At 44.5% G+C, this 22,950-nt stretch overlaps 1 protein-coding gene across 2 annotated transcripts in view; it reads left to right on the top strand.

Annotated features, from left to right (window-relative positions):
• The first annotated feature begins 10,118 nt into the window (after window positions 1-10,118).
• Window positions 10,119-22,950, top strand: part of WDR91 (WD repeat domain 91) — a 102,146-nt gene continuing 89,314 nt past the window's right edge. The window contains exons 1-3 of one of the 2 annotated variants that reach the window (XM_073621788.1): window positions 10,119-10,300; window positions 20,067-20,134; window positions 20,238-20,389. In XM_073621788.1, coding sequence (XP_073477889.1) covers window positions 20,267-20,389 — 123 coding nt within the window. In that variant the 5' untranslated portion in view covers window positions 10,119-10,300; window positions 20,067-20,134; window positions 20,238-20,266. The remainder of the gene's footprint in view (window positions 10,301-20,066; window positions 20,135-20,237; window positions 20,390-22,950) is intronic. The other variant, XM_073621789.1, reaches the window with a different exon arrangement.

The raw sequence follows: 22,950 nt of genomic DNA, 5'->3' as shown, positions 1-22,950 counted from the left end.
CAACAAAATAACCAAACAATAAAAGGAATTTCCTTTTTCTATGAACTACTAACTAATTACCCAAATATTAAAAACACACACATGACTAAATGGGAGAAAGACTTAGCTCAAGAATTCTGTTGGGGCCAATGGAAAAAAGCCATTCATATATCCAGTAAATCTTACATGTGTATCGAACACTGGGATAATACACAAAAAATATTGAATAGATGGTATTTGACCCCACATAAATTATCAAAAATGTATCCCTCTACATCTGACATATGTTGGAGATGAAACGAACAGACAGGTAACCTTCTGCACATATTATGGAGCTGTAAAAACTTGCAAAGCTTCTGGAACTCAATAGCTTCTTTTATAGCAGATCTTACGGGAAATCTAACCAAACTTACTCCGACTACAGCCTTACTCGGCCTCAATTTGGACATATACCCTACAACATTTAGAACAATAGTAATCCACACACTAATAGCGGCAAGGCTCACTATAACCAGCCTCTGGAAATCCAGGGACACCCTCAACTTAGCGACTGCTATAGCCAGACTAAACACTCAAGCTCAGTACGAACGTATGCTTGCCTATAAAAACGACTCCACCATCACATTCAAAAAGAAATGGAATACCTGGCTATCTCATCCTAGAGCATCCAACTACTTAAAAGAGTGGAATTTGTAACTTATTCCCTAAGTTTAAAGTACCCTTAAAGGGGTTGTAAACTTTCAAGGTTTTTCTTCTCAATGCAATGAGGTGTAAAACCTCCTGTAATGCTGCAGCCCCCGTTTTACTTACCTGTACCCCCTCTATCTCGTCCCGGGGACGAGCACACCAGCAAAAGGTCCCGATTGGATGGATTGATAGCAGCGCAGCCATTGGCTCCCGCTGCTGTCAATCAAATCCATTGACCCGGGCGCCGGGGGGTGGGGCCAAATCATAAATTTGGCTTCTATGGACACCAAATGAATGACTTGGGAGCGCGCCCGCAAGGTAACCCCCCTGGGAGAGCGCTTCTCTAATGCGGGGAGGAGCCGCGAGAGCCGCTGAGGGACCCCAGAAGAGGATGTTTGGGGCCACTCTGTGCAAAACGAGCTGCACAGTGGAGGTAGGTATGACATGTTTGTTATTTAAAAAAAAAAAAAAACTAAGCTTTAGTGTCACTTTAAGTCATATATGTGCATATTTTTGATGTAGTCTATCATCTTGGACCTACCTTCTTAACCCCTTCCCGCCGAGCGTCCACAGATGTGCGTACTCAGCTTTCGGGGGTTATACCGGGATGATGCCCGCAGCTGCAGGCATCATCCCGGTACTGTTTTTTAGAGTCGGCGATCGTCTTCCAGTGATAACAGCCTATGCGGCTATAAGCCGCTCGGATGTTATAGCAGAGGAGCGGGAGGGGACGCCCCCCCCCCCTCCGCCGCTCTTACCGGGCCACCCGTTCCACCGAACGACAATCCGCCTCCTCCGCTAGTGACAGTCTGGACGAAGCCGTAAGCGGCTTCGCTCCAGTATCCTGCGTGTACACACGGAAGTGACATCATGATGTCACTTCCCGTTTACTTGGCTGCCAATGGCGCAGGTGTTAAAAAAATATACAGTATTCAGAATCGCCCGAAAACGGCGATCAGAATACTTTGAAGTGCAAAGGAGGGATCGGGGGTCTTTTACCCCCGATCCCTCCATAAAGAGTACCTGTCACCACCTATTACTGTCACAAGGGATGATCACATTCCTTGTGACAGCAATAAAAGTGATCAAAATTTTTTTTAAAACACAATTTATTAATATAAAAATAAATAAGAAATTTTTTTTTTTTAAAGCGCCCCCGTTGCCACGAGCTCGCAACAAAGAAAACGCATACGGAAGTCGCGCCCGCATATGTAAACAGTGTTCAAATCACACGTGAGGTATCGCCGCGATCGTCAGAGCAAGAGCAATAATTCTAGCACTAGACCTCCTCTGTAACTCTAACCTTGGTAACTGTAAAAAAAATTTAAAGCGTCGCCTATGGACATTTTTAGGTACCATAGTTTGTTGCCATTCCACGAGTGCGTGCAATTATAAAGCATCACATGTTTGTTATCTGTTTACTCGGCGTAACATCATCTTTCACATTATACAAAAAAATTGGGCTAACTTTACAGTTTGGTTTTTTAAAATTCATGAAAGTGTCCCTTTTCCAAAAAAGTTGCGTTTAAAACACCACTGCACAAATACTGTGTGACATAAAATATTGCAACAATCGCCATTTTATTCTCTAGATTCTCTGCTAAAAAAATATATATATATATAATGTTTGGGGGCTCTAAGTAATTTTCTAGCAAAAAATACGAATTTTAACTTGTAAACACCAAATGTCAAAAATAGGCTTAGTCATGAAAGGGTTAATCTGATTTGCAAGTTTTGTTTTTGTTTTCATTTTATGAACTCAACTATCTAGTTAACATGGTGGCCTGTCCATGCCTACAGTTTGAATCTATTAGGGGTAGACTGGTACAGGTTATCAAGTATTATGTACTTATGTAAAAACCTTTATGAATCAATGTAAGTATGTTGGTTACATATGACTAAAGTAAATGACAATCTGTATTGTTAATTAATAACTTTCAATAAAAAATGTATTGTAAAAAAAAAAACCATACTTCTCTTTTAAATCAAATCCACCCTGGGCAGGAATAGTTCCCCATTATTGGTGTCAGTGGGAGGAATGGTTCCCCATCATTGGTGTCAGTGCGAAGAATAGTACCCCATCGTTGGTGTCAGTGGTAAGAATAGTGCCCCATCATTGGTGTCAGTGGTAAGAATAGTGCTCCATCATTGATGTCAGTGGTAAGAATAGTGCTCCATCACTGGTGTCATTTGGATGAATTGTGCCTCATCATTGGTGTTAGTGGCAGTAATAGTGCTCCGTCATTGGTGTCAGTGGTAAGAATAGTACCCCATCATTGGTGTCAGTGGTAAGAATAGTACCCCATCATTGGTGTCAGTGGTAAGAATAGTGCCCCATCATTGGTGTCAGTGGTAAGAATAGTGCCCCATCATTGGTGTCAGTGGTAAGAATAGTGCTCCATCATTGATGTCAGTGGTAAGAATAGTGCCCCATCGTTGGTGTCATTTGGAGGAATTGTGCCTCATCATTGGTGTTAGTGGCAGTAATAGTGCTCTGTCATTGGTGTCAGTGGTAAGAATAGTACCCCATCATTGGTGCCAGTGGTAAGAATAGTACCCCATCATTGGTGCCAGTGGTAAGAATAGTACCCCATCATTGGTGTCAGTGGTAGAATAGTACCCCATCATTGGTGTCAGTGGTAAGAATAGTACCCCATCATTGGTGCCAGTGGTAAGAATAGTACCCCATCATTGGTGCCAGTGGTAAGAATAGTGCACGATCATTGGTGTTAGTGATAAGAATAGTACCCCATCATTGGTGTCAGTGGTAAGAATAGTACCCCATCATTGGTATCAGTGGTAAGAATAGTGCCCCATCATTGGTGTCAGTGGTAAGAATAGTGCTCCATCATTGATGTCAGTGGTAAGAATAGTGCCCCATCGTTGGTGTCATTTGGAGGAATTGTGTCTCATCATTGGTGTTAGTGGCAGTAATAGTGCTCCGTCATTGGTGTCAGTGGTAAGAATAGTGCCCCATCATTGGTGCCAGTGGTAAGAATAGTGCCCCATCATTGGTGTCAGTGGTAAGAATAGTGCTCCATCATTGGTGCCAGTGGTAAGAATAGTGCTCCATCATTGGTGTCAGTGGTAAGAATAGTGCCCCATCATTGGTGTCAGTGGTAAGAATAGTGCTCCATCATTGGTGTCAGTGGTAAGAATAGTGCTCCATCATTGGTGTCAGTGGTAAGAATAGTGCCCCATCATTGGTGTCAGTGGTAAGAATAGTGCTCCATCATTGGTGTCAGTGGTAAGAATAGTGCTCCATCATTGGTGTCAGTGGTAAGAATAGTGCTCCATCATTGGTGTCAGTGGTAAGAATAGTGCTCCATCATTGGTATCAGTGGTAAGAATAGTACCCCATCATTGGTGTTAGTGGCAGGAATAGTGCTCCATCATTGGTGTCATTGGGAGGAATTGTGCCTCATCATTGGTGTCAGTGGGATAAATACTGCCCCATTGTCGGTCTCAGGGGGAATAACAATGCTCCATTAATGGTGTCAGTGAAAGAAATAATGCCCCAAGAGGCAAACAAAGGGCCGCACCTTGGAGACCACTGCTGTACATACATTGTACATTATGTGCAGTTCTTTGGTCATGTCAGGGGGCACACTGAAGCTCCCCTAAATCAAACAGGTTGACCACCACTGATATATACAGGTATATCTATATATTTATATACAGTATATATGAAGCCAAGATAAATGTATATAGTAAATATACTATAATATATATATAGAGAGAGAGAGAATAATGCATATATATAATTTTTTACATGTAATATATTATTTTGACATATTCAGAAGCCAGCCAGACCAGACCAGACTAGGCAAAACTCACCCATAGAGAACAATGCACACATATAAACAGGCATAAATAAATACATTTATTCCATTCGTAGCCTATATTAAATACAAATACAATACTAGGAGCACTTACCTGCCCCTACTCCTCCGTCACACACTGTATAAAGTCCTCACAGTACTTTTTCCCGCAGAACTTCTCCCTGCGGTGACGTTTCACGCACCTGCCAATCACAGCAATCTCCGGCTCCAGGGAGCAACAGACCGGCCAATGGAATGTCAGCGCGAGCCGATAGGCGATGGAGCAGAGCGCGCAGCACAGCCAATAGGAAGAGAGGAAAATGATCACACTGTATCCTTGTAAAACTGGAGAATCTGATGAAAGAAATGGCGGGAGAATATCGGGGTGCGGGGTGTGTGTGGGGGTGCAGTGTGGAGGAAAATATGGCACAATATACATCCAGTACAGGGGAAATGATAGTTATGACCAGTATACATGTCCATAATTGTCATCATGTATTATTTTCTCTGGTTGGGATGCTGTGTCCTGCTTGGGGTGTAGAAAGTGGGGTTGCAGCAGTCACATGTGCAGTGGGGTCCCTGTTCCTTCTATAAAACAGGACATGCGTTCTCCCAGCAGACATGGAAGCTCTGCTGTTTGAAGATATTTACAGCAAATTCGGAAATTAGAAAAACTGAAGGGCAGAGAAGATGCCGGGTGGAGAGGACTAGAAATAAAGCTTGGGCCTAGCGGAAGGGAGTATACAATAGAGGGAGGCCCATAGAGGAAGGTGACAAGTAAACTGAGGGTGTAAAGGGAGGCCCACTGGAGAGGGAGGGGTGTACAGTAGATGGGAGGACGGTGTACAATAGATGGAGGCTCAGTGAAGAAGGGTGTACAGTAAAGAGAGGCCCAGTAGAGATGGGTGTAGAGTATATGGAATCCCACTGGAGGGGGTGTATAGTGAGGGAGGCCAGCAGGGTCTCAGTGTTCAATAAAGCGCGGCCCAGCAGAAGGAGGTGTACAGTAGAGGGAAGCCAGGAGAGGGGTGTACAGTAGAAAGAAGCTAGGGGAGGGGGTATATAGTATAGGTAGACCAAGGTAGGGGGGTTTACAATACAGGGTGGCCAGTGAAGGAGAGTGTATGGTAAAGGAAGGCCCAGAGGAGGGGGGTGTACAATTGATGGTGGCCCAGTGAAGGAGGGTGTACGTTAAATGTAGGCACAGTGAAGGAGGGCATACATTAGATGGAGGCCCAGTGAAGGAGGGTGTACATTAGATGGAGGCTCAGTGAAGGAGGGTGTACATTAAATGTAGGCACAGTGAAGGAGGGCATACATTAGATGGAGGCCCAGTGAAGGAGGGTGTACATTAGATGGAGGCTCAGTGAAGGAAGGTGTACATTAGATGGAGGCTCAGTAAAGAAGGGCATACATTAGATGGAGGCCCAGTGAAGGAGGGTGTACATTAGATGGAGGCTCAGTGAAGGAGGGTGTACATTATATGGAGGCTCAGTGAAGGAGGGTGTACATTATATGGAGGCCCAGTGAAGGAGGGTGTACATTAGATGGAGGCTCAGTGAAGGAGGGTGTACATTAGATGGAGGGCCAGTGAAGGAGGGTGTACATTATATGAAGGCCCAGTGAAGGAGGGTGTACATTAGATGGAGGGCCAGTGAAGGAGGGTGTACATTATATGGAGGCCCAGTGAAGGAGGGTGTATATCAGATGGAGGCCCAGTGAAGGAGGGTGTACATTAGATGGAGGCCCAGTGAAGGAGGGTGTACATTAAATGGAGGCTCAGTGAAGGAGGGTGTACATTAGATGGAGGGCCAGTGAAGGAGGATGTTCAGTAAATAAAGGCCCAGAGGAAGGGGGTGTACAGTAGAGGGGTCCAACAAAATATTTGGGTGTTCAGTAGAGGGAGGCCAGCAGAAGAGGGTGTACATTGAAGGAGGGGGGTGTACAATAGATGGAGGAGCCGTGAAGTAGGATGTACAGTAGAGGCTCAGTGAAGGAGAGTGTACAGAAGAGGGAGGCCTAGTGATGGCAGATGCACAGTAGATGGAGCCCCAGTGAAGGAGGGTGTACAGTAAAGGAAGACCCAGAGGAGGGGGGTGTACAATAGATGGAGGCTTATTGAAAGACAGTGTACAGTAAAGGAAAGCCCAGTGGAGAAGAGTGTACCGTAAAGGACGACACAGTGGAGAAGAGTATGCGGTAAAGGAAGGCCCATTAGAGAAGAGTGTGTAGTAAAGGAAGGCCCAGTGGAGAAGAGTGTACAGTAAAGGAAGACCCAGTGGAGAAGAGTGTACAAAAAAGGAAGACCCAGTGGAGAAGAGCATACAGTAAAGGAAGACCCAGTGGAGAATAGTGTACTGTAAAGGAAGGCCCAGTGGAGAAGAGTGTACAGTAAAGGAAGACCCAGTGGAGAAGTTTGTACAGTAAAGGAAGGCCCAGTGGAGAAGAGCATCTAGTAAAGGAAGGCCCAGTGGAGAAGAGCATCTAGTAAAGGAAGGACCAGTGGAGAAGAAGGTGCAGTAAAGAAAAGCCCAGTGGAGAAGAGCGTACAGTAAAGGAAGACCCAGTGGAGAAGAGCGTACAGTAAAGGAAGACCCAGTGAAGAAGTTTGTACAGTAAAGGAAGGCCCAGTGGAGAAGAGCACAAAGTAAAGGAAGGCCCAGTGGAGAAGAGCGTACAGTAAAGGAAGACCCAGTGGAGAAGAGCGTACAGTAAAGGAAGACCCAGTGGAGGAGAAGGTACAGTAAAGGAAGGCCCAGTGGAGGGGGGTTGTACAGTAGATGGAGGCTTATTGAAAGACAGTGTACAGTAAAGGAAAGCCCAGTGGAGAAAAGTGTACCATAAAGGACGACACAGTGGAGAAAAGTGTGCAGTAAAGGAAGGCCCAGTGGAGAAGAGTGTGCAGTAAAGGAAGGTCCAGCGGAGGGGGGTGTATAGTAAAGGAAGACCCAGTGGAGAAGAGTGTGCAGTAAAGGAAGACTAGGTTGAGAAGAGTGTACAGTAAAGGAAGGCCCAGCATAGGGAGGTGTACAGTAGATGGAAGCCCAATTAGGGAGGGTGGATAGTAGAGGGAGGCCCTGTGGAGGAGGGTGTACAGTAGAGAGAGGCCCTTTAGAGATGGGTGTACAGTATATGGAGGCCCACTGGAGGGGGGTTTATAGTGAGGGAGGCCAGTGGGGTGTAGGCCCATTGAAGAAGGATGTACAGTAGATGCAGGACCAGTGAAGGATGTACAGTAATGGAAGACCCAGTGGAGTAGGGTGTACAGTAGAGGGAAGCCAGGGGAGGGGGTGTACAGTAAAGGGTGGTCAGGGGGGGTGTGCAGTAGAGATAGGCAAGGGGAGGTGTACAGTAGAGGAAGGTTGAGGGGGGGTGTACAGTAGAAGGAAGCCCGGGGAAGGGGAATGTACAGTAGGAGGCCGGGGAAGGGGAATGTACAGTAGGAGGCCGGGGAGGGGGGTCCACAGTAGAGGGAGAAGAGGGGGGTGTACAGTTGGAGGAGGAGGGGTGTATAGTAGAGGGAGGCTGGGGGAGGGGGGTGTACAGTTGGAGGAGGGGGGTGTATAGTAGAGGGAGGGTGGGGGTGTACAGTAGGAGGCCGGGGGAGAGGGGGTGTACAGTAGGAGGCCGGGGGAGAGGGGGTGTACAGTAGGAGCCCGGGGGAGGGGGGTGTACAGTAGGAGCAGGCCAGAGGAGGGGGGTGTACAGTAGAGGGTGGCAAGGGGAGGGGGGTGTACAGTAGAAGGGGGGTGTACAGTAGAGGGAGGCAACGGGAGGGGGGTGTACAGTAGGAGGCCGGGGGAGGGGGGTGTACAGTAGAAGAAGGCCGGGGAAGGGGGGTGTACAGTAGCAGGCTGGGGAAGGGGGGTGTACAGTAGAAGGGAAGGGGTTGTACAGTAGGAGGCCAGGGAAGGGGGGTGTACAGTAGGAGGCTGGGAGAGGGGAGTGTACAGTAGGAGGCTGGGGAAGGGGGTGTACAGTAGGAGGCTGGGAGAGGGGAGTGTACAGTAGGAGGCTGGGGAAGGGAGTGTACAGTAGGAGGCTGGGAGAGGGGAGTGTACAGTAGGAGGCCGGGGAAGGAGGGTGTACAGTAGGAGGCCGGGGAAGGGGGGTGTACAGTAGAAGGCCGGGGAAGGGGGGGTGTACAGTAGGAGGCCGGGGAAGGGGGTGTACAGTAGGAGACCGGGGAGAGGGGAGTGTACAGTAGGAGGCCGGGGAAGGGGGGTATACAGTAGGAGGCCGGGGAAGGGGGGTGTACAGTAGGAGGCAGAGGAAGGGGGGGTGTACAGTAGAAGGCTGGGGACGGGGGTGTACAGTAGGAGGCCGGTGGAAGGGGGGCGTGTTCAGTAGGAGGCTGGGGAAGGGGGTGTACTGTAGGAGGCTGGGGGAGGGGAGTGTACAGTAGGAGGCTGGGGAAGGGGGTGTACAGTAGGAGGCCGGGGAAGGGGGGTGTACAGTAGGAGGCCGGGGAAGGGGGGTGTACAGTAGGAGGCTGGGGAACGGGGTGTACAGTAGGAGGCTGGGGAACGGGGTGTACAGTAGGAGGCTGGGGAACGGGGTGTACAGTAGGAGGCTGGGGAACGGGGGTGTACAGTAGGAGGCCGGGGAAGGGGGGTGTACAGTAGGAGGCTGGGGGAGGGGAGTGTACAGTAGGAGGCCGGGGAAGGGGGTGTACAGTAGGAGGCCGGGGAAGGGAGTGTACAGTAGGAGGCCAGGGAACGGGGTGTACAGTAGGAGGCCGGGGAAGGGGGGTGTACAGTAGGAGGCTGGGGAAGGGGGGTGTACAGTAGGAGGCCCGGGGAAGGGGGGGTGTACAGTAGGAGGCCCGGGGAAGGGGGGTGTACAGTAGGAGGCTGGGGAAGGGGGGTGTACAGTAGGAGGCTGGGGAAGGGGGGTGTACAGTAGGAGGCCGGGGAAGGGGGGTGTACAGTAGGAGGCCGGGGAAGAGGGGTGTACAGTAGGAGGCTGGGGAAGGGGGGTGTACAATAGGAGGCTGGGGAAGGGGGGTGTACAGTAGGAGGCCCGGGGAAGGGGGGTGTACAGTAGGAGGCCGAGGAAGGGGGGTGTACAGTAGGAGGCTGGGGAAGGGGGTGTACAGTAGGAGGCTGGGGAAGGGGGGTGTACAGTAGAGGGAGGTCCAGCAGAATGTCTGGGTGTACAGTAAGGTGGAGACACAATGAAGAGATCACCCTAGATGATTATCCAGACCACGGTATCAGAAATCAGACCATGTCATGTATGAATAATTATCTGCATCCTACAACGTATTTATTTTTTTCTAATGAATGTTTCTGCTTTTCAGCTACACCCATCAGCTATATTCCAATTTTGGCTTTGTGTGTGACTTCTGCAAAATCAACATGTGATGCCCTTAGGTTGACCTGGCAATTCATTTTGCTCCAACAAATCTTTTCACCTTCAGAAGTAGTACATTTAGCTTCAACTATAAAAAAAAAAAAGTTTCCCCGAAAAACTAAAATGACTGCTAATATTAAAGAATAGCAAAACATATTCGTATAACATCAATGGTTGGACTGAGCCAGGTGTTGTAAACAAACAGCACTGCACTGTTCGGCTCTAGGAAGAAAAGACACTGAGCAGCGCGACACCGGCAGCCTCGCTTTGGGATGAAGATGGCGGATATGAAAAGGCTCTATCTGCTCCGCGCAACCGCCGTCTATCTAATAGGGGACTTTCACATCCCCTCGTGACCGGCGCGTCCTCCGTGTGTCATGTGACCTCAGCCGCCCGCACTGCACACTGACAGCACCCTGGGGAGTGTGTGCGGAGAGTTGGGACAGTGCACGGATCAGGTACCGGGGATGGGGGATGTTGGGGGTACGAGGGGGTGTCAGAGGGGAAACACAGCAGCTTTACAGGACTGGATAATGGGGTTCTATGATGACAGAGTGTCCTTGCGGACCAGAATGCAGATTTCCTATGTAGATTAGTGGAAAGTGAAAGAGGGAAGTGTGCTGTATGGGGATCATAAAGAGAAATGGCTGTGCATGTCTGTTGCTAGCTATATATATATATATATATATATATATATATATGTATGTATGTATGTATGTATGTGTTATTTATAATATAATCTAGTAGGCATGTGATCTAGATGAGGTCCCGGCCCTTCAATGTGTACATTCACAGGTGACTATACGCTGATATACAGCTAGAAATCTTCATATTGAAGGTGTGTTTTCTTTTTTGGGGGAGGCAAAAAAAAAAAAAAAAAAAGCAAGTGGCTTTAATATACCAGCATACTTCTTCATGCAGCCATTGGCTCATTTTTTTTTTTTTTTTATTTTTGTATCCATAGGCAAAACTTTCTTTGTGTGTGTGTGTTCTTGGATAGGGTGGGAATATTTTTTTGCTGTCTGTGTCCCAGTGTAAAGTGATTATCCCTCACTTCCTGTCCAGGAGGCTCCACAGGAAGCGAGATGTCATCTCTCCAAAGTGAAGGGAAAACCCCTCTTAGTTATCATTGGAACAGGTGTCCTCATAGGAAGTTCCCCCTCCTCTAGCCTTTGAGATTTTCCAGACACTTTCTGTCTCTGACACCAGGACATATAGAGAGGGTGAATATACCCCAACGGGGACACAAATGGAAATAAAAACCTGATAAGGTTTCTAATTTTTTCATGCTCCAACTAACACTGATTAATAACTTTGGCTATACATGCACTTTAGTAAAGCTTCTAGTAAAGCTTACCTGTAGGATCAAGGCGTATCCCCTAAACATGCACCGTTTAGGAAATTTTTCACTATCTCTGCAGCGAGTGATGTTACCGGCACATGCACACTGCGCTTTGAAGCAACTGCATATGGAGTATGCTGTGCCATGGTCGCGGCTCCCGTGCACATGTGTGGGAGCGATGTAATTGCAGTTTGGCCATTCAAACCGCTGGAGCCTACGATCCCGGAAGGAAGATTAGGTGAAGCTGGAAGCCCTGTCAACGGTGACAGAGCACTGCTGGAGGGCTTTGTTTTAAAGTAAGTCTTTCATACTATGCTAGTATGCAATGCATACTAGCACATTATGCTGTTAACTTGCAGGGGGGAGGGTTTTTTTTTGCCTTTCCTACAGCTTTAAGGCTGTTTTACATGGGCTTCAGCTTGTATAAGGGTCTGTTCACAATGGAATACATTTTCACCACTGCATTTTATCATCTGCCCTTGCGAGACACGCACCACAAACACAGCGTGTTTGCAGCCACCAAATTGCATGCTACCGCTATACCATGTGGTTTTGGGGCAGCATGATCAAAACCAGAATGCGAGAGAACACATGCATTCCAGTGTGAACAGCAAGCTTTTATGAAACTTTCTGCAAGCTTTGAGCAGTTTTTTCTAAGCCTTTAAGGCACCCTTTGACTCCTGTTTGGAATTGTTATACAGAGATCTTAATGGGAGTCCCGATTGTCACTTCACTTTAAACAAGGTATTAGCAAGTAAATTGTACAGAGCGAGACACAGGAATCAAATTGAACACCACATCCCAATAGGGCTGCAACTAACGATTATTTTCATAATCAATTAGTTGGCCGATTATTGTTTTGATTAATCGGTTAATAACCTTAAAAAAAAAAAAAAAAAAAAAAAAATTGTATAATTTAGTTAATATGTAAAGTTTTAAAAAAAGGCAATTTATTCTTAAATATATAAATAACCAACTATATGGTTAGGGAGCAAAATATCGAATCCACTCTGAGAATAACAGAGGAGATATACTGTATATACTATTAGAAGAGATATACTGTATGTGCTATTAGAGGAGAAATATACTGTATATACTATTAGAGGAGAGATACTGTATATACTATTAAAGGTTGAATCTGGTAAATATCATCAGACTCAGAGATCACATTTTTTTATTTAAAAAAAAAAAATGTCTTCCTTCAAAAAAAAAAAAAATGTAATTTTAAGAACATTCGTTTTCTAATCGTTAGTGGGGTAAAGTCGATGTTCATTTTCAACCATAGTGACGGGAAAATTTGGAAATAATAGAAAACTTCTTGGTCAAAGGAATTATCAGACAGTGAATGTGGTTTTCGTTCAGAAATTTACATTCGTTTTAAAAACAGAATGTTAAAAACTGGACTTGTGTCAAGGTTAGGACCCCAACACCAAGCCCCCGCACAGCATGAACTCTACGAGGAGTACGTATACGCAACATGGCTAGAAAACGGTCGGCTGCTCAGAACGAAGTAACAGAACGCACTGAAGAATAGCAAGGCCTGTGAAGAGCGACCTGAAAAACAGTAACGAATGAACAAGAACACACTGACAAGTAAATGGCACCATTTACTTGTCAGTGTGTTCTTGTTCATTCGTTACGGTTTTTCAGGTCGCTCTTCACAGGCCTTGCTGTTCTTCAGTGCGTTCTGTTACTTAGTTCTGAGCAGCCGACCGTTTTCTAGCCATGTTGCGTATAAGTACTCCTCGTAGAGTTCATGCTGTGCGGGGGCTTGGTGTTGGGGTCCTAACCTTGACACAAGTCCAGTCCATGAACAGGGTTGGGAGGAGTTCATGGACCAAGAATTGGTTGCTTCAGCGTGACCAGTTCTGTCATATGCCTTTGCTCCGTGAGATCCGTGAGAATAATCCTGATGATTTCAGGAACTTTCTCAGGATGACGGACCCCGTATTTCACCGTCTGCTGGCTTTGCTGACCCCCTATATCAGCAGAATGTACAAAGATTTTTTTGTCTGAATATTCTCGTCTGAAAATTGATCGGTGTGGCCAGCATAAGGCTCGGTACACACCTATGCCGTTTGCCTTTGATCTGTTTCTGCAGTGCTTTTTGCTGTGCCTTGTGATTTTTGCGCACATGATTTTGCTGCGATTTGCATTTTTTTTTGGACATTTTGTTGTTGAGCAGATTAAAAAAAGACACAAATTGCTGCAAAAACACATTACATGCTCTTCTGCAGCTTCTCCATTGAAGTATATTAAACCAAAAAAGCACCGTTTTGCGTTTAAAAAGTCCTTGACCCTTTCCAAATACGCAGCGGCTGAAAAAAGCGTAGATATGAACGTGTCCCATAGGAAACCATGTAAATGAACTGTAGTGTGTTTCTGAAAAAAGCACCAAAAACACATAGATGTGAACCAGGTCTAAGACATTTAGTAATATAATGGGATTAAAAAAACTAAAATTAGCCCTTTATAGTACAAAAAAAAAATCACTAATGTAAGGGGTTCATTTTTTTTATTTTTATTTTTTTACTGTAGAACTGTGAAAGTAATATTTACAGTAGCGATTTGCTCTTTTTGTACTATAAAGGACTCATTTTAGCTTTTTTTTTTTAACCCCATTATGTTACTGGCCGATTATGAAAATAGTAATCGATTAATTTCATAATCGATTAGTTGTCGATTAATCGATTAGTTGTTTCAGCCCTACATCCCGATAAACTAGAAAAGAAGAGGGGGGGGGGGGGAAATAGAGATAACAAACCTCGGGACTTTTAAAAGTCCCGAGGTTTGTTACCTTTATTCCCCCCCCCCCCCCCCTTCTTTTCCAGGTAATAGCAGGCTTCCAGTTGTGCTGAAGCCTGCTAGCAGGTCATTTAAAGTGACGTCCAGCACATTAAGATCTACATTGAGATGGATTGAAGTCCACTCTCTGCTGATGTCAGTCCAGGCACTGCGTCATCGCCACAATAAAGTTTGGATCTGCCAGTTGCCTGGACTGACACCCGGCTCAGGCTCTCAGCGAGACGCTGAGAGCCTGAGTCAGTCGGGCGCCCCCAGCGCGCCAGTGAGCGAAGAGGGGGCAGAGCAGAGAGCTGTGACTGACAAGTCTGCAGCTCTCTGCTCACGGAGCTCTGAAAACCGAGTGATCAGTGATCAGAGTTCGATCACTCGGCTGTCAGTGTAGAGGCGCCGAGGGACAGATGCAGCATCGGAGCGATGCTGTGTCTACCGAGGTAATTATGAATTTACTTCTCTTTTAATAGGGACCTATTTAAACGTATGCGTTTTTGCTATAAACAAACAAAAAAAAATGCATGTTTTACACCAATGCACAAACACATGGAACAAAGTGCATTGCAGTGCCTTTTCTCTGCATTTAATACATCCAGGCAGAGCATCACAACGATTGTTTGAACTATCTGTGCACAGTACAGGGAACAAATAGTTTTCATGCATTGAGGTGCATTGCCAGCATGTTTCATATGAATGGTCTGTCCCAAGGCACAAAAATACATGCATTGTCTGAACTGACACTGAATATAATAATAGTAAAAGTACCTGAATTTTTTCAAACGTTCTATAGCAATATTGTCTGTATTTATATATGACAAAGCCACTGTAATGATTGGCAAGTGAACATAATTGCAGTTAATCTTGTACAGAAAAAAAAATCAGAGCAAGTTTTTTTCCCCAACTCATCTTCCAGGACAGCTTAACATGACATAGGCTCCTTCCATCAGGAAACACATAAAGGTCTCTGCACCCCTTCAGGTCCTCAGTTTGTGTTACCTCTGGTCAGTATACACACATCCCCCATTTGTTGTTATTTTATCCAGGCCATCTGGGGGGGTTACAGAGGCCGCCTGAATGCGGCCACCCTTTGCAGGCTGGCTTCATTAATGGCTTGGTTTGCCTTTTTCTTTTATGCTTTCATTTGCAAATTTTGCTCGGTGCATGGCTGATCCCACCCATATGGAGTGGTGCAAAGTGGTCTGGCTTTACTTCCAGGCACCATGGCTGGGAGGAAGTGGGCTTCCACCATTTTTAATATGGGCATATCACCAGTGGGACATGCGACTCAACCCCCCCCCCCCCCCCCCCCCCCCACAGCATGCCCCTGGTTCCACCCTGTCTGTGAGGGGGCCATCTTGAGTAAACCAGGGAAAGGGGTGGAGCCCTGTGATTCCTACAAGGACATTCAGCTGCCCTGGCTCATATGGTGGCCATAATGTAATCTGAGCTGGGGGAGGCCAGCAATAAAGTAGGGGCCTTTTTCTATTCTATTGCCCTCTCAGTTTATCGCAGCGAGCGGGGCCTACTGATGACTTCCTGGTGACGAAATGCATAGGGGCGGGACTTTGCCTCGTATCAAGTCACTTCTGCCCAATGGCACGCATGCTGGCTCTAGGGCATTGCAGAGCTGTGGCGGCCATCTTGAGACATTGGCAGATCATTACAGGTGCCAAGACAAGGGCACACCCTTTGTGAGTGGACACAATTTTATGTATTTTGGCTTTTTATTAAAAAAACAGAATTATGCTATGACACACTCTATGGTCTTTTCCTCTCTCTGAGCCACATTTTACAGATCCATTGTATTATATTGGAGATACAGCAGTACATAGAAGCCTGATTAACCTTCCTTGGTGTACACTTAGGGGGTCCATGCTGGTGGGTGAATACATACTCCAATGGGGGCACAGAAGGTGTATTGCAGTGGAGCGCTAGTGGATGCATGGAGCATGTATTTGAAGATTACCTTGTAGTTTCACAGATATTATTGGGCCCATAACTTTTTTGAATGGATTTTTATGCACTTTAGTTTCTGGATGGACTTTTATGAACTTTATTTTTGACTGATTATATAGCGCTATTGCACGTTATATGTATTGTGTATATATGATCTAGGATTTTCATTGGCACATGGAAAGGGTAGCACAGCTTTTATAACATTTTACACTTTGATGGTACATGTGTTTGTATACCATTTTAAAGCTGCAGCAACCCAACTGTCATTTTTTCATTTTTGCGTGAATGATTGATTGTTTAGACTTTTTCTTAAGAAGAATGATTTGGCAAGGGGACACAACATCCAAATCCAAATTATGTGGCCTGCCATTCAAGGGTAAGCTTTTGTTAGGTTCAGAATTGTCTTCCATAAGGGAAAGATCTGCTGACAAAATTTTTCCTACTCCAAATAAGCAGTCGGGAAGAAAATTTTCAGTCTGGACAGACAGCCAAAGAAACTTAGTTTCAGGGTCAAAGGAAGGGTTGGTTCACCAAAAAGGTAAAGAAAAAGTCGGTTTCTTCTTCAACCCTTCCCAAGACAAATCCAAGGTCCAATCCATATGAGTCGCAAAGCCGGGTGTTAGGAAGACTATAGGATATCCACAATGGCTGGAGACTACGCAAAATCCTTTCATCCTAAATATAATTAAAAATGGTTACAGGATAGAATTTTTGCATCTTCCCCCCTCAGAGATTTTTTGCCACCCTTCTGCCCAGAGATCAGGAGAAGGCAGGTACACTCCAAACTCTTTTAGAAGATATGCTTCAACAAAATGTACTCAGTCTTCTGTTAGAAGTGAGAGAAGTTTTTACTCTCATTTCTTCCTAAGAAAAAAAAAAGCCTGCAGGATGATCCTGAACTTGAAAAAGGTGAACGAGTGTGTGAAGTTTAAAAAGTTTTGCATGGAATCACTCTACACGATAAAGGAATTCCTATCCCCAGGGGTGTTCATGGCTTCAATAGACTTGAAAGATGCATGCCTGTCACATTATGGTCAGAGAAGCCTCAAGAAAATTTATGAGATTTGCTCTAAAGGGACCTGGAAAAAAAAGCTGTCTCAGTTCAACGCCCTTCCCTTTGTCTTTCATCGGCCCCCAGAATCTTTATGAAGGTACTGGCAGAAGCTCTGCAAGCCCTGAGATTAAGGGAGATAAACAACATCCCCTATTTGGACGACCTACTGCCCTTTGCGTACTCACAAAAAATATTGTTAAACGTAGCAGATACACTATCTTTCTTGAGGAAGTTGAGCTGGTTGATCTAGAAAAGTTGCAACTAACTCCTTTCAACAAGCTCACATACTTGGAGTACACTGTAGATACAGCAAACACCTGTCTGTACTTAACCCAGAGAAGGTGCACAATCTCCAATAAGACATAGCGAATCGTCTAGCAGCATCAAAGTTGCCATGAAACTAATTAGAAGCATGATGGCAGCTGTGCTGGGGGTCCAAAGGGTTCAGTTGCACTCCAGAACCATCTAGAATCATGTCCTTGCTCTCTGGGATGGTCGTCAAAGTTCGCTGGATGCGAGAATCCCCCTCACCTGTGAAGTGAAGTATCCCTCAGCTAGTGGACCAACAAGCAGACTCTGGAGCACGGGCTGAAGTGGAACTCAATCCAACCAGAATTACCCCTGATTCAAGTACTTAGGGATGGTCAGCCATTCGGGAAAACCTCCTAGCCCAGGGAAAATGGGATCTGGCAACGGCGAGGAACTCCTCAAACCTGATGGAACAAATGGCCGTGTCCAAAGCCCTCTTAGCCTTTCAACAAAGGATCAAGGGGAAAGGGGTACAAGTTCTATCAGACAACGTGACCACGGTTTAAACAGGCAAGGGGGTACCAAATCAGCCAGCTTAATGGTAGCAGCCAGAGAGCTTTTAGGCTGGGCAGAAGCAAAGTTTATCAACAGAATGCGAAACGGAGGAAATATTTGTACCTACAAAAAGATCCTCAAAGCGCAGACAGACGCTCTTGCACAACCGCGGGAAGATCTCCTCTATGCCTTTCTGCCCTTTCAGCTGATCCTGCGGGTACTGCCAAAGCTACAGACGTCACAGGCCAAAGTCATTCTGATTGTGCTACTTTAGCTGAGGATACCATGTTTCTCTGTCCTGAGGGAACAGTCCCCTGGATTCTGCTACCTACTCAGGACCTTTTGTCCCAAGGGAGAATACATCGTTCTCATCCAGAGAGGCTCTCCTTGGCAGCATGGCTTCTAAACTTGGGAGAGGCTTGTTGGTAAAGTTGTCTCCACCATCTGGCCGTAAAAACTGTACAGACTCCATTTACAATAAAAATTGGAAGAGGTTCTCCCACTGGAAGGTAGAAAACTTATTGCTTCGGAGCGCCAACCCTTAAAGCAGTCCTAGAATTTTTACTGGCGGGGCAGATCTAACACTCTCTCAAAGTACAGATGGCTGCCCTATCTAATTTCTTGGAGCTAAAGTTTGCAGAAGATCCTCTTGCCATAAGGTTTCTTAAGGCGATCGCGAGGAGCAAAGCCCTATGCAGACCCAAGTTTCCCGCTTGTGATTTAGGTACAGTTCTAAGAAGCTTTCAACAAGAACCCTTTGAACCTCTGGATGAATGTTCAATGAGATTTATAACAATCAAGTCTGCACTTCTAGTAGCCTTGGTTTCAGCTTGCAAAGACAAAATTATATTCGCATTAGACGCAGCATTTTTACCAAAGGTCACGTCGGACTTCCACATATCCAAAAAAAATAAAATAATATCCCTTCCATTTGTGAAAAACTAGCAACAACAGGGAAACAGATTATAATAAGATTCATGTAAGGCAATATCTTATCTCCTATATTGACCGTAAGAAGGCGGGGAGGAATTCATCTAGCCTTTTCATTTTGTTCAAATGTTACAGGAAAGGCTCTAGAGCTTCTAAGAGCACTATTGCAAGATGATTAAAAGAAGCCATTTCAGAAGCTTACAAAGCTCTGTCAACTGTAGCTACTGCAACCTCCTGGTCAGAGAAAGCTGTTGCCTCCCTGAACACATCTGAAGAGCCGCAACATGGTTCAGCTTTAAGGCTCCATTCACACTTTTACGACTCCAAAGTTGCAATGACTTTGGTGTGCAACTTTAACACGACTTTGGCTTTGACCAGTGATAATGGCAACTGTTGCACACAAGTTGCATTGAATAACATTAAGGTACAAATTTCATGCAACTTCTGAGGGTTAACGTTGAAATCTATGGTCCCTAAAGGGGTTGTAAACCCTCACGTTTTTTCACCTTTAATGCATCCTATGCACTTTATCTCTCTGGCCGCGGTTCTCTGCTCTTGATTGGATAGATTGATAGCAGCACAGCCATTGGCTCCCGCTGCTGTCAATCAAATCCAATGATGCGAGGCTGAGTCCGGCATTCTGTGCCTATAGATGCAAATGCTGGACTCGGGAGCTCGCCCACACGTTAACCCCCTGGGAGAGCACTTCTCCTCCTAGAGGGTTTCCAGATGCCAGGAGGAGCTGCGAGCACCGCCGGTGGACCCCAGAAGATGAGGTACGGGGCCACTCTGTGCAAAACGAACTGTGCAGTGGAAGCAAGTATGATATGTATGGTATTTAAAAAAATACATAAATAAAAAAACTAGGGTTTAGTAACCCTTTAAGTTGCATGAAAGTCGGACCAAAGTAGTGCATGAACTACTTTGAAGTTGCTGCAACTTTAAGTCGTGCATATATGAATGGGTATCATTGGAAAACACTGGGAACGACTTGTCATGCAACTTTGATGTCCAAAGTTGCATGATAAGTCACACAAGTGTGAATGGAGCCTAATACTTTCATCAAACGCTACCGGTTAGACCTCCATTAATGATCAGGCGTTTGGCAGGAAGGTCTTACTAGCAGCAGTCCCACCCCAATGTAGGTATTCCTATTCAATTCTCTCATGTTAAGTCCTGGAAGATAACTTGGGAAAACAAAGTTATGTACCTGTTAACTGAATTTCCAGGAATCTCTACAGGACAGTGCAGTTCCCCCGATAATTCTGTATTTTTGGGATATTTTACGGTCACCTTGTTGATATGTTGCTTGCTACTGTCTTATTGTATGTACTTTTTTTAGGCCTTCAGTGATATTCCAGTACTGAGGAGACAGAAGGGGTGCAGATGCCCTGGAAAATCAGTTAACAGGTACAAAACGGTGTGTTTGTGTGGGGTTTTTATTTTATTTTTTTTTTTTTAGTTTTAAAAAAAAAACTTATAACTATTACTATTTTATTACTGTTTATTATAGTCTCCAGAATAACCTGTACAGCCTCTGGGATGACGTCAGCCGTGGAGCGTACGGATGACCTGGTGAGAGAGTACCTCACTTTCCGAGGGTTTACCAGCACCTTGAAACACTTTGAAGCAGATATTAAAACTGACAAGGAGAAAGGTTTCCGGGTAAGTAAGAATGTGGCACTTCTTGTTTGGGTTCATTTTCCACTACACCTCAGTTCCAGATTTTTTTTTTTTTTTTTTAGCCATGCATTGATATCATCAAAAAATTATAGCAGCAGCTCAGGGCAAGCAGCTTTGCTTTGTTGCATAATGTGGGTAGTGCTACTGTGATGACTGCTTAATCCTTCCATGCCCATTGTCATTAAAGCGTCACTAGACCCAATAAAAAAAATGGATATTCTTTATATGTGCTGATTTTGGATACCTTTTATAAATGTTGGACATGACAGGCTTAAATAAAAGTATAGGGTATCCACGTTGAAGTTTCCGCAGCACTATCCTTCTGAGGAGCAACAGAGAGACACCTTTGGCCAACAGCATTGTTAGTGGGGATTAGATACAGATTTAACTGATTTAAATACACTAAACACATTTTCCAGTCAACTTCAGCTAACACTTTAATCAGCAGTTACAGCAACCGTTTTTTTTTTTTCTTTTGAGATAAAGGTTTCTCAAAAAAAGTAAAATAAATAAAAACTAATCATTGTAAGCACCCCTATCAGTATGTAAATGGTTTGTCCTAAAGTGATTGTAAACTATCACCGTGTAAAACAAGCGATTCAGTTTAAAATAGAAATGAAAGGCAAAACATTTTTGTATAGATATATTAAAAAAAGCTTGTTCTGTAAAAAAAAAAAATCAGGCTTTGTTCTCGGGTTTAGATACTTTTTAGAAAAAATCAATTAGGGCTGTGACTAACTATTTATTTATTTTCATAATCGATTAGTTGGCCGATTTTATTTCAATTAATTGGATAATAACCTTAAAAGTGTGGTGTATAATTTTAGCTAATATGTAAAGTTTTAAAAAAAAAAGGCAATTTATTCTTTGATATCCTATATGCAGTGGTAAATATACATCACAAACTACTATATGGTTAGGGAGCAAAATCTCTAATCCACTCTGAGAATAACAGACGGAAGAGATATACTGCACTGATTAGAGGATGAATCTGATAAATATCATCAGACTCGGAGCAATTTTTTTTTATTGAAGGAAAAAAAAAAAAAGAAAAAGACTTTTGCCAATTTTCAGACAGAACTGTAATATCTTATGTATGACAGACCACCTTGTCATAGGCAGGTGCTGTACGTATGCTGGCCATACAAAAACAATGTCTTCTTTAAAAAAAAAAAAAAAAATTATATAAAGAACGTTCGTTCAATTTTGTAATCGTTGGTGGGGTCAAATCGATGGTCGTTTTTGACCACCGTGATGGGAAAATTCAAAGGAGCAGAATAGAAAACTTCTTGGTCAAAGGACTTTTTGGACCGTGTATGTGGTTTTCGTTCAGAAATTACATTCGTTCTTAAACTGAATGTTAAAAGCAAGTGAAATTTTCAAACGACATTCTTTCATTCAGCGAATGTACAAAGATTTTTCGTAATGAATATTCTCATCCGAAAAGCAATACGTGTATGGCCAGCATAAGGCTCAGTTCGCACCTATGCAGTCTGCTTTTGATCCGTTTCTGCAGTGCTTTTTGCTGTGCGTTTTGAATTTTTGCACACGTGATTTAGCTGCGATTGTAATTGTAATGCCTTATATTACCTCCAGTCTATCAGCCTCCACCTCCTCTGGGTTCAGATGCTGATCTTCCTGCACACAGTCTTTAAAGTGATTTTTTTTTTTTGTTAAACAAACATGTTTATACTTGCATGCTCCTGTGTAATGGTTTTGCACAGAGCAGCCCTGATCCCCTCCTCTGGGGTCCTCCTCCTGCTTTGAGTGCCCCAATAGCAAGGTAAAAAAAACTTCTGCCTTTTAGACCCACTCACTTCCTGCCCAGGACTACGTGTCCCATGAAGCATTGCTCCTCACATTCACGTTCTCAGGCACTTACTGACATGTATGGATGGTGTACTGAGTGGTATGTGTGCTGCACTGCATTTCCTGATATGTAAACAAAAAATGGATTCTGTATGCAGGCCAACTAATCAGCGGACCGATCAACTATTTTCATAAGCGATTAGTTGTTTTGGCCCTAAAATCAGTACTCTGCAAATAGCTGGTAAATTTATGTGTGGGCGGCACCTTACATTTCAATCTTAGTCTTAGAACTATAATTAGACGTGATAATGACTATACCAGATATTTTCCACCTGTTTCTTGTCTGGGGAAAAAAGCCTAGGCTTATGACATCATGCGCAGCTCTCTCTCTCACTCTTGTGAAAGTTTGCCAGGAAGGGAGGGGGGATGAGTCATAAGGCCCATGAGAGCTGCAGAGCTGTAGGTGTGTATCTGTGTAAATCCAGGAAGTGAACAGGCAGCAGCTTCAGCTGCCCACAGTTAATATGGTTGCAGCCAGACTCGGTGGAGGGAGATTTATGCAACATATTTGGCAAGTACAGAATGACAGTATATATAAAATAATATGCAAAGTGGTTGGAGGGAAGCTTCAGAATGGCAAAGATGTTTTTATTACAAATTATGTGAGAAGACTGCAGTTCCCCTTTAATTTCTAATGTTTTTAGAGTGTTTTTGTTTTTTTTATTTATTTATTT

Source organism: Aquarana catesbeiana, linkage group LG03 (genome assembly GCF_042186555.1).
Source record: "Aquarana catesbeiana isolate 2022-GZ linkage group LG03, ASM4218655v1, whole genome shotgun sequence".
Taxonomy (NCBI): domain Eukaryota; kingdom Metazoa; phylum Chordata; class Amphibia; order Anura; family Ranidae; genus Aquarana; species Aquarana catesbeiana.
The sequence above is the reverse complement of the archived record's forward strand: the minus strand, read 5'-3'. Positions and strand labels throughout refer to the sequence as shown.